At 55.1% G+C, this 15,435-nt stretch overlaps 1 protein-coding gene across 9 annotated transcripts in view; it reads right to left on the reverse strand.

Moving 5' to 3' along the window:
- ARHGEF10L (Rho guanine nucleotide exchange factor 10 like) overlaps positions 1-15,435 on the reverse strand; it is a 159,987-nt gene that overhangs the window by 77,302 nt on the left and 67,250 nt on the right. For 4 of the 9 annotated variants that reach the window (XM_027522159.1, XM_027522162.1, XM_027522158.1 and 1 more), the window contains exons 6-8: positions 14,806-14,889; positions 5,567-5,739; positions 510-626 (exon numbers count right to left, since the gene is read on the reverse strand). In XM_027522159.1, coding sequence (XP_027377960.1) covers positions 510-626; positions 5,567-5,739; positions 14,806-14,889 — 374 coding nt within the window. The remainder of the gene's footprint in view (positions 1-509; positions 627-5,566; positions 5,740-14,805; positions 14,890-15,435) is intronic. The other 5 variants (XM_027522163.1, XM_027522161.1, XM_027522176.1 and 2 more) reach the window with 3 other exon arrangements.

Genomic DNA, 15,435 nt, shown 5'->3' on the forward strand with positions numbered 1-15,435 from the left:
GCCCACTGAAGCAGGAGTCCCAGTGAAGAAGTGGCGCTGAGGCTTCTCACTCTGGCCTCCTAACCCCGGGGCTCTCTGAACAGCTCAGAGGGGGAGGGATGTTAAACATCACCAACAGTCACACTTTGCAAGGTGTGACCCAGACCCACCTAGCCAGAGTCATCCCATTTGCAGACTCCCAGGCCTTGACCCAGATTGGCAGAATCAGGCTCTTTGTGAGTGGAGCTCAGGAATGTGTGTTTTTCAAAGCACCCAAGGGATTCTGAGGGCCCTGAAGCTTGAGAGCCCACCCAGGAATTCCCATAGACAGATAAGGGGTCACTGAAGGGTGGGGAGAAAGAAAGGCGAGGACGTGGACAGGAGCAAGCCAGCCGGCAGCGTCAGCCAAGGCAACTGGTGCAAGGCGCCGACAGGGCCCGGGGCTCGAGGCATCCCACCTTCTGCGGCCCCCGAAGCAGCAGGAAAGGCCCCTGGGCACCCCCAGACTCGGAGGGACAGGCAGACAGTACCTTACAATCGCACTTGTGCTTCAGCTCCTGCATGTCTCTCCCCCCGACTCTTAGAGCCAGGATGTCTCTCTTAGTCCTGACGCATCTCTCCTTTAGCCTAGTCAGGTCTGGAGAAAGCTGGAGCCCCAGGCGGCCAAGCAGAAGGAGCAGGTGAGGGGCAGGGCAGGCAGCAGACCAGACACGGCGACAGAGGAGAAAGGAGACTCGGGTGAGGCAGCGGAGAGACAGCTTGGGGCAGTGGGATGGGGGCCTGGGGACCAGTGGGCTGCTGCTTGGGGTCAGCTCCAGCAGCGTCCAGCCCGACACGCAAGCCAGCTGGGGGTCGGGGCTCAGGAGCTGGGGGCAGGGCGCGGGGAACAGCCCAGGCCCCTTCCCAGCACTCAGAGGACAAGAGCTGTGTCTCCGTTATCTCCCCGTCCGGGGGGCCCAGCGTGGGGCTCCTGACATAGGAAGCTCTCGGTGAGTTTCTGAGATGGAAGGGTGGTAGGTGTCTGGCTGGGTGGGCAACAGACAGATGGTAGATGGACAGGCCCACGGATGAATGGATGGACAGATGACTGGATGATTCTACACCTGGGCAAATGGGTAGAGGGACAGACAGACAGTCGTAAATGAATAAAAGCGTGGATGGATTAGTGAGTGGACGGAAGCAGTGCTATGCTGGCAGACAGTCAACCCATGGTTCTCCAGGAACGAGCGCCCTGCTCTGTCGTATTTCCTGGTGGGAACACACGCGCCACGGACATTTTCAGGCTGCCGATGTGACGTCACTGAGCGTGAGGCTGGGAAGGGATGCGCACATTTGGTTCTCGAGTTCTTACGAGCTAGGACGAACTGGCTGGAGCCAGTCTCTTGGAGGAAGGGTGGACGGACAGAGGGAGGAACAGCTCGGGGAGGAAGGGGCGGGCGACTGGATGGAAGGACAGGGGCTGACTGGCTTCGTACTATCTGGGGAGATGGGCAGAGATGCACGAACAGACAGCCACTCAAACACATGAACTACAGGAGCAAGGGTGGCATTTGGCAAGGGACAGAGACGACCAAGACTGGAACTTACAGGAAAGCAGACAAGCAGAGGGAACAAAAGCATGAACGAGAGGCGGGGAGGCCACTCTCAAACCTCTGCTCCCGCTCACCAGCTGCAGAGTCTCTACCTCGCTGAGTGACAGCTGCCTCGCAGGTGAAGCGGCCATAGAGCCCAGCTCACAGTATCATTAAGGTTAAACAGACAAAGCAGACAGAACCTAGAGCTCAGTGCGTTCAAACTAATGGAAGCTAGTGCTCTTGGACTGTCTCTCAAATACCAAGTGCCCAATGTTTGTTGAATGGATGGACAGTTGGCTGGATGGACGGATGGACAGATGGATGGATGGATGGATGAATGGACACGGTATTTTCTTTCCAACCCAATGTGATGCTGAGTTGGGGTTCTACCACTTACGGGTGCGTGGCCTTCACCACATCATTTAACCTCTCTGAGGTTCTGTTGCTCAGGTTCTCTGATCCTAACAAAATGAGACTCTTTCTTTAATGAGATTCTTAAAGCAAATGATATACAAACCACTCTGAGGTCTCAGGAACAATAAATGAAACTGCTCCGTAAGCTGTACCACACTGGGCAAAGGTTCGCTATTGATATGCAAAGTAGCGGGACAGGGAAAGTCCTGAGAGTTACTCTGACTCCAAAAAAACTGGAGTCCTGTTGCATCTGCAAAAAAGACTGACGTGACACAATCCTGAAGGCCCCGGGCCTCCGCCTCTCTGACCCCGAGGGTCAGAAGGACTAGGTCAACTGCAGCGGCCAGATCGGAGTCAACCAGCTGAGCTCCCAGCTGGCTCTGCTGCCCAGGCCTCTGACGGCCAGACCACGGTCACCTTAATTATGAAGAAGTCCCAGTCAGAAAAACGTTCAGTGCAGCTCATTTCACAGCTGGAAAAGGCACCTCCCACTGACCGTGGCCCTCGCGAACCTGGACCAGGCTTCCGCTTAGGTCTGGTCAGGGGCTGCTGAGGCGTCCCTCTGCAGACCCTCAGTCATTCTCTTTGGCAAAAGTCCGCCCACGGAGAGTTGGCCTGGCCAGACCCCTGCAGGAGGGGCTCCCCTGGTTCTTTCACAGCTGCACAGGGTGCCAGGCCCGTCAGTCTCTGAGGGCAGGACCCGACACAGCCCATCTCTGCTGTCTGAGGCCCCGGAGCGCACAGCACGCAGGCAAGCGGAGCAGCGGCTGCCGTGCAAGGCGTGGGGGCAGATGCGCCCCCGCAGGTCAGGAGGGGCTTGGTGGGGGGGGGGCGCCTGGGCAGGTGGGTGTCAGAGGAAAAGCCCTCCACCATCTGCAGGGACCTGCTCTTCAGGGAGCAGGTGGGCCGTGCCCAAGGCCAGGGAAGAAGTCCTCACGGTAAGAAATTCCAAGAAGGCTGCCTCGCCGTCTGTGTGCTGAGGAGGAGCTGGAGGGGGTGCGGGACACAGCCCCACAGGCAGCCCCCCGTGTGTGCTGAGGAGGAGCTGGAGGCGGTGCGGGACACAGCCCCACAGGCAGCCCCCCGTGTGTGCTGAGGAGGAGCTGGAGGCGGTGCGGGACACAGCCCCACAGGCAGCCCCCCGTGTGTGCTGAGGAGGAGCTGGAGGGGGTGCGGGACACAGCCCCACAGGCAGCCCCCCGTGTGTGCTGAGGAGGAGCTGGAGGGGGTGCGGGACACAGCCCCACAGGCAGCCCCCCGTGTGTGCTGAGGAGGAGCTGGAGGGGGTGCGGGACACAGCTCCACAGGCAGCCCCCCGGGGCCCACCTGGGGCCAGGCCAAGCTGAGGGCTCTCCCAGCGTTTCTCAGAGCTCTCTGTGGGCCCCCCTGCCACCCCTGGGGACCCAGGGCTGTTAAAAAGCAGGTGGCCAGGCCCCATCCAGCCCGGGAGCTGGGAGTGAGGCCCCAGTGTCTGCAAGTTCAACCACCTGCCCCCGTGATCCCGATGCCCATGGGAGAGGCCAAACTCCACATTCCTCGCCTCCTGCCCAGACAGGGCCCAACGCTTCCCTCTTGGTCCCCAGCAAGAAGGCAGGGGGCCAGGAACGTGGCCACGGGGGACTTGGAGGGACAGCCAGAGGCTTAGGACAAGGACTGGCCCAGGCCTGGAGTCCCACCTGCCCACACTCTCCAGAGCTGCGCTGGGCACACAGGGCCCACCCTCCTCTCAGGAGGCTCCCCTTGGGGCACAGCGGCTTCACACCTTGAAAGCGCAGAAGCAGGAAGGGGCCTGTTCCCCAGCTCTCGCCTGGGCCATTCCTCCCACCAGGGACCCCCTTCTCCTCCGGCTCCTGCCCCCCGGCTCCCAGCCACCTCCCTTGGAAGCCTCCTATGATCAGGCCCATCCAATCCCACCTGCATCAGGCAGGCAGCCATAGGAACGCGGGCTCATGTTGACAGAAAGGCCTGTTTTCCTTCATTTACGACAAACCATTTCCGACTTGGCGTCTCCTCCTAGAGCACACGGTTTGCCGGAGCCTGGGTCGGGTCTTCCTGCCCCCAGACCCCACCAGCACCCTAAGAGGTGCCAGAGATGCTTGACTTCTCTGTTAGCAAGAGGCCAAGGCCGCTTTCTGTGGCCCTGCCGAGGGGACTGGCCAAGAGGAGACCGGGGCCCAGGGGACCCCTGCTCAGGACCTGGCTTCCCGAGGACTGGGGCGCCTTCTTCATCTGAGTAAAGTCTGAGGAGACCAGGACCCAGGGGTCACGTGCTCAGGCCCTGGCTTCCCGAGGACTGGGGCGCCCTCTTCATCTCAATAAAGTCTGAGGAGACTGGGGCCCAGGGGTCACGTGCTCAGGCCCTGGCTTCCCGAGGACTGGGGCGCCCTCTTCATCTCAATAAAGTCTGTCTGAAGACTCCCAGGTGTGGGTGCTGCTCTGGCCTGCACCCCTCTCCCCTAGGGGATCCCCAAACTGGGAAAGGGGCGGGAGGCACTCTGGAACATGGAGTTGGACACCACCCATAATCCAGCCCAGGCCTGAGGACCCTGCCTGGTCCCTGCCCTCCCTGTGGGCAGGACTCGCTAACACCTCAGCCCACCTGCCTGCTCCGGTCTTTTCCGAAAAGGAACCTGCGAAGGACCCAGTCACCTCCGGTTGGGCAGGCCTGTCTCAGAGAAGCGGCTCCCATTAAATCCCAAATCTCAGCGTGGATACAGTGTGCCTTTCAGTGGGTCCTATAGAACAGAGGAGCCTGGCAGGCTACAGCCCGTCCATGGGGTCACACAGAGTCAGACACGACCTGGGGACCGAACAGCAGCACAGAACAGATAGGACGGGCAAGGCTGTCGCAGGGGAGGGGGAGCCAGGCAGTCCACCCTCTTGGCTTCCGTGGCTCCTTCCGTGAAGTCAGCAGCAGGAACTGCGTTCCAGGAGGGAACACCAGAAGCTACCAACGCGCGGCTGGCACTCTGAAAGGCTTTGGAAAAGAAGCCCTCTGGCAGCTCTGTCTCAGCCCGCTTGGTCACCTCCCTAGGGCAGAGGGCTATGGGGTCTAGGACTGATCTGAGAAGCAGAGTTGAATTGATCCACGTATGTGCTAAGTCGCTTCAGTCGTGTCCAACTCTGTGCAACCCCATGGACCGCAGCCCGCCAGGCTCCTCTGTCCCTGGGGTTCTCCAGGCAAGAACACTGGAGTGGGTTGCCATGCCCTCCTCCAGGGGATCTTCCCGACCCAGGGACGGAACCTGCGGCTCTTGTGTCTCCGGCACTGGCAGGCGGGCTCTGCACCACTGTGCATGTGTCAGTCCATCAGCTAGGCTGCCCAAGCGTGGCGATGAGGACGATTCTGAAGCCAGATCTGAGTTCGTGAGCATCCTTATCAGTTGCTGGGTCTGCCGCAGGCACTGACCACACCCATTCTCAGTACAGGGTGCGCCGTGGCCAACCAGCAACATGGGTGAGATACCCGGGCCACTGCTCCCTCTCTCACCACACACTCCTGGGAGTCACTGAGGCTTAGCTACAAGTCTCAGCCTTGGCCCTCACCACCCGGCTCTCGGGGGCCTGCGGCTGGGGTGACAGATACCCCCACCCTTCACCTTGGGCTGGAAGGACACTCGGTGCTTGGTGGGCTCTGCCTCTGGCTTGGCCTCCTCTCCCGAGTCCTCGCTGTAGCTCTCGAACTCGCTGGAGCTCCAGCCTAGGTCCTCCGGCTCCTGGGGCGCCCTGTCCTGGCGCGCATCCTCGTAGGGCTGGTTCCTCTCCGCCTCTGCTGGCCAAGAGACGAGGCTGGTGAGCAGAGGTCCTGAGGCCAAGCCCAGCAGACCCAGATTCTGAACTCAGGGGGGCAGGCGGCTGCGGGGGGCCAGTCAGGGTGGACCTCCAGCTCTGCTTCCTGGTCCATAAGCGGGGGGCAAGGAGAACACGACATCCACCCCACAGAGTGAGAAGGGCGTGAAAAATCCAGAAAAGCACAAGAAATGAGCCTGGCACATAACAGGCTCAACAACATCCTCCTGGCGGGGGAGACAGATTGGGAGTCCGGAACATGTACACACGGCTGTATGTAAAACAGGGAACCAACACGGACCTCCCGCACAGCAGAGACGTGTGTGCTTCGGCCCTGAGTTGTGTCCGACTCTTTGAGACCCCAAGGACTATGTAGGCTCCTCCGTCCATGGGATTTCCCAGGCAAGAAAACTGGAGTGGGTAGCCTATTCCTTCTCCAGGGAACCTTCCCAACCCAGGGATCAAGCCTGCGTCTCCTGTACTGCAGACAGATTCTTTACCGCTGAGTCACTGGGAAGCCCTATTGCACAGAGAACTCTGCTCAACACTTTTTAATAAGCGAAATGGGAAAAGAAAGTGGGAAAGAACCGATACATGTGCATGTGTAACTGAATCACTTTGCTGCACACCTGAAACTAACACATTGTCCATCAACTCTGCTCCAACAGAAAACCAAAGTTAAAAAATAACTTGCTTCCCCCTATGGGCGTCACCTTTCCAGGATCTGAGCGCTCATCCTGGCCTCTTTGGCATTTTTTAGTGGAAAAGAGAAGACCTAGGACCCAGTCCTGACTCAGGCCCTCAGCTCTGGCCCCAGCACCCTTGGGGGGCACGCGGGCAGTGAAGATGGTCTGGACCATTGAATGACTGGGGTCCCTCGCCCCAGATCTGAGTTCCCCGTGAGGCTCCAGGACGGCCCAGTAGAGGGCGCGCCTGGCCCAGCGTCCAGGAGTGTTCCCTCTTCTTCCACTGACTCACGGGAAACTGGGCGACAGAGACCTGGGAGTCCTTTGGCCTGGAGGGACAGGCGACATCAGGGCTGGGCCCTCTGTGGCCCCTGTAAACGCGGGTTTGAGATGCTGCTTCCAAGACGGGAAATCCACTTTCCTGGGCCCAGAACCCAGGATCCCAGCCTAGCCTCCACTTCACTGATGGGGTTCACGTCCTGGGCTGTTACCTGGAGAATAACTAAACCACAGGCCTCGCAAAGGTGAGACCAGACTCCCAGAACCGCACGAAGGTGAAAATGCTTGCTGTCTACTCAGAAGAAAGGGCACTGGGATGGGTTTTAAATTAAAAAAAAAAAAAAAAATCTGCTCAGAAACCACGCATACTGAAGAGCTGAGAACTTTGGTTTTCAGAGCTGTCTCTGCAAAATGGGGATAATAATAAGCTGAAAGGTGAAGGAAATAAAAAACAGAGATGAAAAGCCCTTAGCCAAGAGCCTGGTACATGGCAGGCACCCAGCAAAGAGCAGCTGGTCCTGACTCACGGGGGCTCTGGGTGAGCTTGAGTGTCTCCGCACTGACCCCAAGCCTCCACCTCCCAACACAGGGCAGCTGGGGGTGAGGGCTCTGGCGAGACTGTCAGCCAAAGAGCAGAACAGATACACCGGGCTTAGCTGGAGACTCTGGTCCCAGGATCAGGAGGGAGCACAGAGTTATTTTTTCAGCAAAACATAATAGTGACCAGTGTCTCCAGAGAGTCGAGCGGCTAGAGACCAGGCTGTGGCCTTTCCTGGGGTGACTGTCCCGTTACTGCAGCAGAGGCTCCAAGACCCATGAGCCAAAGGGCAGAGCTCAGTTCCTGGGGCACCCCGGAGCAGGAACCACGAGGCACCCACTTCCCCTCACTTCTAGGCCTGGCCACCTACAGCTACATGCCAGGTCCTCCCAACGGTCCTTGGGGCCCGGAACTACCACCTCCTTCTATCAGACAAACGAGACCAACGGAGCCCCAAGTCAGGCAGTGAGCGGGAAGGGGGCTCCATCCACCCACCGCGCTGCCTTCCACAGAGGCCATGCTCACAATCCCCAGGCTCGTTGAGAAACACTGTCTCCAGTGGAGACAGAGTCACCAAATCCCTGAGTCTTCAGGGGCCTCACAGAGGTCTGCTTCCCCACCTCCAGCCCCGGCCAGCACCTCGGGCTTCACTAACGCTCAAGATCACGGCCTGTTTCAAAGCACTCACCGCCACCCGCTCAGGGCTCCGCATCAGCCCCCTCGTGGTGTCCTCACGGCAACCCCAGGAGGCAGCTAGCAATGCCCGATTTTACAGATGCAGTGAACGGGCCCCGAGAGGTTAGGCAGAAGTTCTGTGCTGCCACCCTCCCCGAAGTCCTACAAGCTCAGGGGGACATTCTGATTTCATGTGAAGAAGCCGAAGCCCAAAGCACAGAACGTGTGCCCGAGTCAGTGGCAGCGCCCGGGTCAGAACCCAGGGCTGTGTGTCCCCTGCCTGTGTGGTCTGCACCACAGTGGACACCCTCCCCATGCAGGGCCCACGGAGCCCACAGGCCACGCAGAGCATTGCTGGGCCTTGGCTGGTATGACGCACACAGCAAGAGCGCTTCTTGTGGGGTGCACCTGCTGAGGGCCGGCCACAGCCTCGAGAGAGAGCGGGTGTCCCAGGGCAGGGACCCCGGTCCTCAGTTTGCAGGCTTGGAGCTGTCCTGCCCATCTCAGAGTAAACTGCAGGACATGCCATATCCCCACACAGGGGCGCCCAGCGAAGACTGTGACCAAGTAATGACTGGCTTGATTGGATTCAGGAGGGAGAACAGCCCAAAGGGGCCAAATAATGGCCTCAGGCCACTCAGCTCTCCCAGCTCGGGCACCTTCCTATACCCACCCTTTCCCACTCTTCCAGATCCGAGAGAGCCATAAGCAGGAAAGGGTTCCGGGCTCCTCCAGGGACCAGCTTGCTCAGTGATGCACGGACCACAGGCCCAGCCTCCCAGTTGCTGGGACGGGCGTCAGGAGTGTGCCTCCAGGGACCCTGGGCCTTGCCTTGTCCCCCGTTGGAGCATACGGTCCCAGCATAGTTACGGCTGCCCCGTCAGACTGCTGCTGCTGCCGCTAAGTCACTGCAGTTGTGTCCGACTTTGTGCGACCCCTCAGGTGACCAGTATATCTACTACTGCGGGCAGGAATCCCTCGGAGGAAATGGAGTAGCCATCATGGTCAACAAAAGAGTCCGAAATGCAGTACTTGGATGCAATCTCAAAAATGACAGAATGATCTCTGTTCGTTTCCAAGGCAAACCATTCAATATCACAGTAATCCAAGTCTATGCCCCAACCAGTAACGCTGAAGATGCTGAAGTTGAACAGTTCCATGAAGACCTACAAGACCTTTTAGAACTAACACCCAAAAAATATGTCCTTTTCGTTATAGGGGACTGGAATGCAAAAGTAGGAAGTCAAGAAACACCTGGAGTAACAGACAAATTTGGCCTTGGAATATGGAATGAAGCAGGGCAAAGACTAATAGAGTTTTGCCAAGAAAATGCACTGGTCATAACAAACACCCTCTTCCAACAACACAAGAGAAGACTCTATACATGGACATCACCAGATGGTCAACACCGAAATCAGACTGATTATATTCTTTGCAGCCAAAGATGGAGAAGCTCTATACAGTCAGCAAAAGCAAGACCGGGAGCTGACTGTGGCTCAGACCATGAACTCCTTATTGCCAAACTCAGACTTAAATTGAAGAAAGTAGGGAAAATCACTAGGCCATTCAGGTATGACCTAAATCAAATCCCTTATGATTATACAGTGGAAGTGAGAAATAGATTTAAGGGCCTAGGTCTGATAGATAGAGTGCCTGATGAGCTATGCAATGAGGTTCGTGACATTGTACAATGTCATTGTACAGGGATCAAGACCATCCCCGTGGAAAAGAAATGCAAAAAAGCAAAATGGCTGTCTGGGGAGGTCTTACACATAGCTGTGAAAAGAAGAGAAGTGAAAAGCAAAGGAGAAAAGGAAAGATATAAGCATCTGAATGCAGAGTTCCAAAGAATAGCAAGAAGAGATAAGAAAGCCTTCTTCAGCGATCAATGCAAAGAAATAGAGGAAAACAACAGAATGGGAAAGACTAGAGATCTCTTCAAGAAAATCAGAGATACCAAAGGAACATTTCATGCAAAGATAGGCTCGATAAAGGACAGAAATGGTATGGACCTAACAGAAGCAGAAGATATTAAGAAGAGATGGCAAGAATACACAGAAGAACTGTACAAAAAAGATCTTCATGACCCAGATAATCACGATGGTGTGATCACTCACCTAGAGCCAGACATCCTGGAATGTGAAGTCAAGTGGGCCTTAGAAAGCATCACTATGAACAAAGCTAGTGGAGGTGATGGAATTCCAGTTGAGCTGTTCCAGGTCCTGAAAGATGATGCTGTGAAAGTGCTGCACTCAATATGCCAGCAAATTTGGAAAACTCAGCAGTGGCCACAGGACTGGAAAAAGTCAGTTTTCATTCCAATCCCAAAGAAAGGCAATGCCAAAGAATGCTCAAACTACCCCACAATTGCACTCATCTCACACACTAGTAAGGTAATGCTCAAAATTCTCCAAGCCAGGCTTCAGCAATATGTGAACCGTGAACTTCCTGATGCTCAAGCTGGTTTTAGAAAAGACAGAGGAACCAGAGATCAAATTGCCAACATCCGCTGGATCATGGAAAAAGCAAAAGAGTTCCAGAAAAACATCTATTTCTGCTTTATTGACTATGCCAAAGCCTTTGACTGTGTGGATCACAATAAACTGTGGAAAATTCTTCAAGACATGGGAATACCAGACCACCTGACCTGCCTCTTGAGAAATTTGTATGCAGGTCAGGAAGCAACAGTTAGAACTGGACATGGAACAACAGACTGGTTCCAAATAGAAAAGGGAGTACGTCAGGGCTGTATATTGTCACCCTGTTTATTTAACTTATATGCAGAGTACATCGTGAGAAATGCTGGACTGGAAGAAACAAGCTGCAATCAAGATTGCTGGGAGAAATATCAATAACCTCAGATATGCAGATGACACCACCCTTATGGCAGAAAGTGAAGAGGAATTCAAAAGCCTCTTGATGAAGGTGAAAGTTGAGAGTGAAAAAGTTGGCTTAAAGCTCAACATTCAGAAAACGAAGATCATGGCATCTGGTCCCATCACTTCATGGGAAATAGATGGGGAAACAGTGGACACAGTATCAGACTTTATTTTTCTGGGCTCCAAAATCACTGCAGATGGTGACTGCAGCCATGAAATTAAAAGATGCTTACTCTTTGGAAGGAAAGTTATGACCAACCTAGATAGCATATTCAAAAGCAGAGGCATTACTTTGCCAACAAAGGTCCGTCTAGTCAAGGCTATGGTTTTTCCTGTGGTCATGTATGGATGTGAGAGTTGGACTGTGAAGAAGGCTGAGCACCAAAGAATTGATGCTTTTGAACTGTGGTGTTGGAGAAGACCCTTGAGAATCCCTTGGACTGCAAGGAGATCCAACCAGCCCATTCTAAAGGAGATCAGCCCTGGGATTTCTTTGGAAGGAATGATGCTAAAGCTGAAACTCCAGTACTTTGGCCACCTCATGTGAAGAGTTGACTCACTGGAAAAGACTCTGATGCTGGGAGGGATTGGGGGCAAGAGGAGAAGGGGACGACAGAGGATGAGATGGCTAGATGGCATCACTGACTCGATGGATATGAGTCTGAGTGAACTCTGGGAGTTGGTGATGGACAGGGAAGCCTGGCGTGCTGCAATTCATGGGGTCGCAAAGAGTTGGACACGACTGAGCAACTGATCTGATCTGGTAGACAGCAGTCCACCAGGCTCCCCCGTCCCTGGGATTCTCCAGGCAAGAACACTGGAGTGGGTTGCCATTTCCTTCTCCAATGCATGAAAGTGAAAAGTGAAAAGTGACGTTGCTCAGTCATGTCTGACTCTTAGCAACCCCATGGACTGCAGCCTTCCAGGCTCCTCCATCCATGGAATTTTCCAGGGAATGGGTGCTCCTCAAATGCAGGGGCTTGAGATGGGAAGCCCCTGAAGACAGGCAGAATCGTGTTGTAGAAAAAGCAGGACCAAACAGATGTCTATTCGAATTCTGGCTGTGTGATCTGGGGCTGGTGGCTTAACCCTCTCTGATGTGACTGTCAACTGGAGCCATAGGCCCTACCCAACCAATCTCTCAGGTTGATTGAACAGGGGGAGCAACTGTGCTTCATCTGTCATAAAATGCCATCCAAATCCTTTGGAGTGAAGGGACAGAGCACTGGACTTGGAGTCAAAATGACCCAGGTTCAAATCCCAGCCCTGCCTCTGTAGCTTCCTCCACTGGAGAATAAGGAAGTAATACCCTAAGTCAATGGCATTCTAAGGCAATGCCAAAGAATGCTCAAACTACCGCACAACTGCACTCATCTCACACGCTAGTAAAGTAATGCTCACAATTCTCCAAGCCAGGCTTCAGCAATACCTGAACCGTGAACTTCCTGATGTTCAAGCTGGTTTTAGAAAAGGCAGAGGAACCAGAGATCAAATTGCCAACATCTGCTGGATCATGGAAAAAGCAAGAGAGTTCCAGAAAAACATCTATTTCTGCTTTATTGACTATGCCAAAGCCTTTGACTGTGTGGATCACAATAAACTGTGGAAAATTCTTCAAGACATGGGAATACCAGACCACCTGACCTGCCTCTTGAGAAATCTGTATGCAGGTCAAGAAGCAACAGTTAGAACTGGACATGGAACAACAGACTGGTTCCAAATAGGAAAAGGAGTCCGTCAAGGCTGTATATTGTCACCCTGCTTATTTAACTTATATGCAGAGTACATCTTGAGAAACGCTGGACTGGAAGAAACACAAGCTGGAATCAAGATTGCCGGGAGAAATATCAATCACCTCAGATATGCAGATGACACCACTCTTATGGCAGAAAGTGAAGAGGAACTAAAAAGCCTCTTGATGAAAGTGAAAGTGGAGAATGAAAAAGTTGGCTTAAAGCTCAATATTCAGAAAACGAAGATCATGGCATCTGGTCCCATCACTTCATGGGAAATAGATGGGGAAACAGTGGAAACAGTGTCAGACTTTATTTTGGGGGGCTCCAAAATCACTGCAGATAGTGATTGCAGCCATGAAATTAAAAGATGCTTACTCTTTGGAAGGAAAGTTATGACCAACCTAGATAGCATATTCAAAAGCAGAGACATTACTTTGCCAACAAAGGTCTGTCTAGTCAAGGCTATGGTTTTTCCTGTGGTCATGTATGGATGTGAGAGTTGGACTGTGAAGAAGGCTGATCGCCAAAGAATTGATGCTTTTGAACTGTGGTGTTGGAGAAGACTCTTGAGAGTCCCTTGGACTGCAAGGAGATCCAACCAGTCCATTCTGAAGGAGATCAGCCCTGGGATTTCTTTGGAAGGAATGATGCTGAAGCTGAAACTCCAGTACTTTGGCCACCTCATTCGAAGAGCTGACTCATTGGAAAAGACTCTGATGCTGGAAGGGATTGGGGGCAGGAGGAGAAGGGGAAGCCAGAGGATGAGATGGCTGGATGGCATCACTGACTCAATGGACTTGAGTCTGAGTGAACTCCGGGAGTTTGTGATGGACAGGGAGGCCTGGCATGGTGCGATTCATGGGGTTGTAAAGAGTCGGACACGACTGAGTGACTGAACTGAACTGAACTGACCCTGAGTCAAGGGGCTTGCCAGGTGGCGCAGTGGTAGAGAACCCACCTGCCAGTGAAGGACATGCAAAACATGTGGGTTCGAGCCCTGAGTCAGGAAGATCCCCTGGAGTAAGAAATAGCAACTCCCTCCAGTATTCTTGGCTGGAAAACTTCACAGACAGAGGAGCCTGGCGGTTTACAATCCATGAGGTCTCAAAGAGTGACTGAGCACACACGCACACACACACACACACACACACACACACACACATACACACAGACACACACGGCGTAAGTCAAAGTTTCAAACCAAATTACATGAGACAAACCATGAAGAGCCGCTGGCGTGTTCAAGCAAAGATGCTCTTACGGTGAATGGATGTTAAATACCCCTCCTCCCTGGATCGTCCTCCTTCTAGCCAGGTGAGCATGTGGGCCTGTGCCAGCAGGACTGGCCCTTCTCTGCCCTGTGCACTCTCTGTGGCCACAATCTCCCCACCTTCCCAGCCCACCAGGGGCCTGTCTTCAGAGCAGGGCCCAGGCTTTCCCAGGCCTTCCCTGCTGCATTCAGCTTTAACAATCTGTCATTTCCAACAGCCCTGGGATGTCTGAACTATTAACCCATATTCAGGAGGAATGGAGGCACGGAGAAGTGAATGACTTGCCTGGGGATCCACAGAACCCAATGGCTCAGCGGTAAAGAATCTGCCTGCAATGCTGGAAATGTGGCAGGAGCCACGGGTTCGATCCCTGGGTCTGGAAAATCTCCTGGAGAAGGAAGGGCAACCCACTCCAGTACTCTTGCCTAGAAAATCTGGACAAAAGAGCCTGAAGGGCTACAGTCCATAAGGGTTGCAAAAGAGTGGGATACGACTTAGAAAAGAATCGGACACAGTCGGGGATCCACTACCCAGCAACCCCCTGCCAGAGAAGCCCAAACCCCACCCCCTGAAGCCCCAATATTCCCCTGGAAGCTCTATACCGCTCCCATGGAGCCCTAACCCCGCCCCCATGGAGCTCTAACCCCGCCCATAGAGCCCTAACCCCACCCCCGTGGATCCATAACCCCGCCCCCTTGAAGTCCTAACCCCGCCCCTGAAGCCCTAGCCTGAAGCCCTAGCCCCACCCATGCAGCCCCAAGCCCGCCCCATGCAGCCCTAGCCCCGCCCATGCAGCCCTAGCTCCGCCCCAGGCGGCCAGCCCGCAGCCGGCTCCCACTTTCCCGGTTTGACTGCAGCAGTTTTTAAAAACAGGGAGGAGGGGCCATGCGCCGGGTAGGGCCTGGCAGGAAGTGCAGGAGGAGACCCTCGCCAGGCCCCGCCTCCCCACTCCGTCCCCCACTCTGTCCAGAGAGAAGAGGTTTACCGGGCTGCTGGGCGTCCAGGTTCTCGCAGGGGACGTCGTCGTAAATCACATCTTCTTCCACGGCGGGGAAAGTAAACCGCTCGACTGCGAGAGAAGGACAGGGAGGGAGCACGAATGAGGTTGTGGCGCCGGGCGGGAGGCGGCCGCCAGACTGACATCAGGACTGCACCAGCTGGCAGCTCGCTCCGCCCGCCCGCGTCCCCGCGGCCCGGACAGGCCAGCAGCCTGCAGCCCGGCCCCTGGGGAGCCCCCGCCGGCCACTGCTCTCAGAAGACTGGGACAGCTGCCTCTTCCCGCCCCCAGTCCTCCAAGGAGCCCTCCCAGAGGCTGCGGAAGCCCCGCCTGCTTCAGCAGGCCTGCGCACCTGGCTGATCGCACCTGCAGAGAACCTGAAGCGGACCCAGCCCCGGCAGGGCCCCGGAAGCCTCTTCAGCCGCCCAGGCCCCCAGGACTGCCCCAAAGGAGTCACCTGGTACCCAGCGGCGGGGGAGGGCAAGGCAGCCACCCTGAGTACACAGGATGGCACGGAGCAGGGGATGATGGGATTTGGAGAGTGGGGTTAAGGACAGTCCCCCAAAACTCAGCCAGTGGGGTCCTGACTGGTTAAAAAAAAAAAAAATCAGCAAATGA

Source organism: Bos indicus x Bos taurus, chromosome 2 (genome assembly GCF_003369695.1).
Source record: "Bos indicus x Bos taurus breed Angus x Brahman F1 hybrid chromosome 2, Bos_hybrid_MaternalHap_v2.0, whole genome shotgun sequence".
Taxonomy (NCBI): domain Eukaryota; kingdom Metazoa; phylum Chordata; class Mammalia; order Artiodactyla; family Bovidae; genus Bos; species Bos indicus x Bos taurus.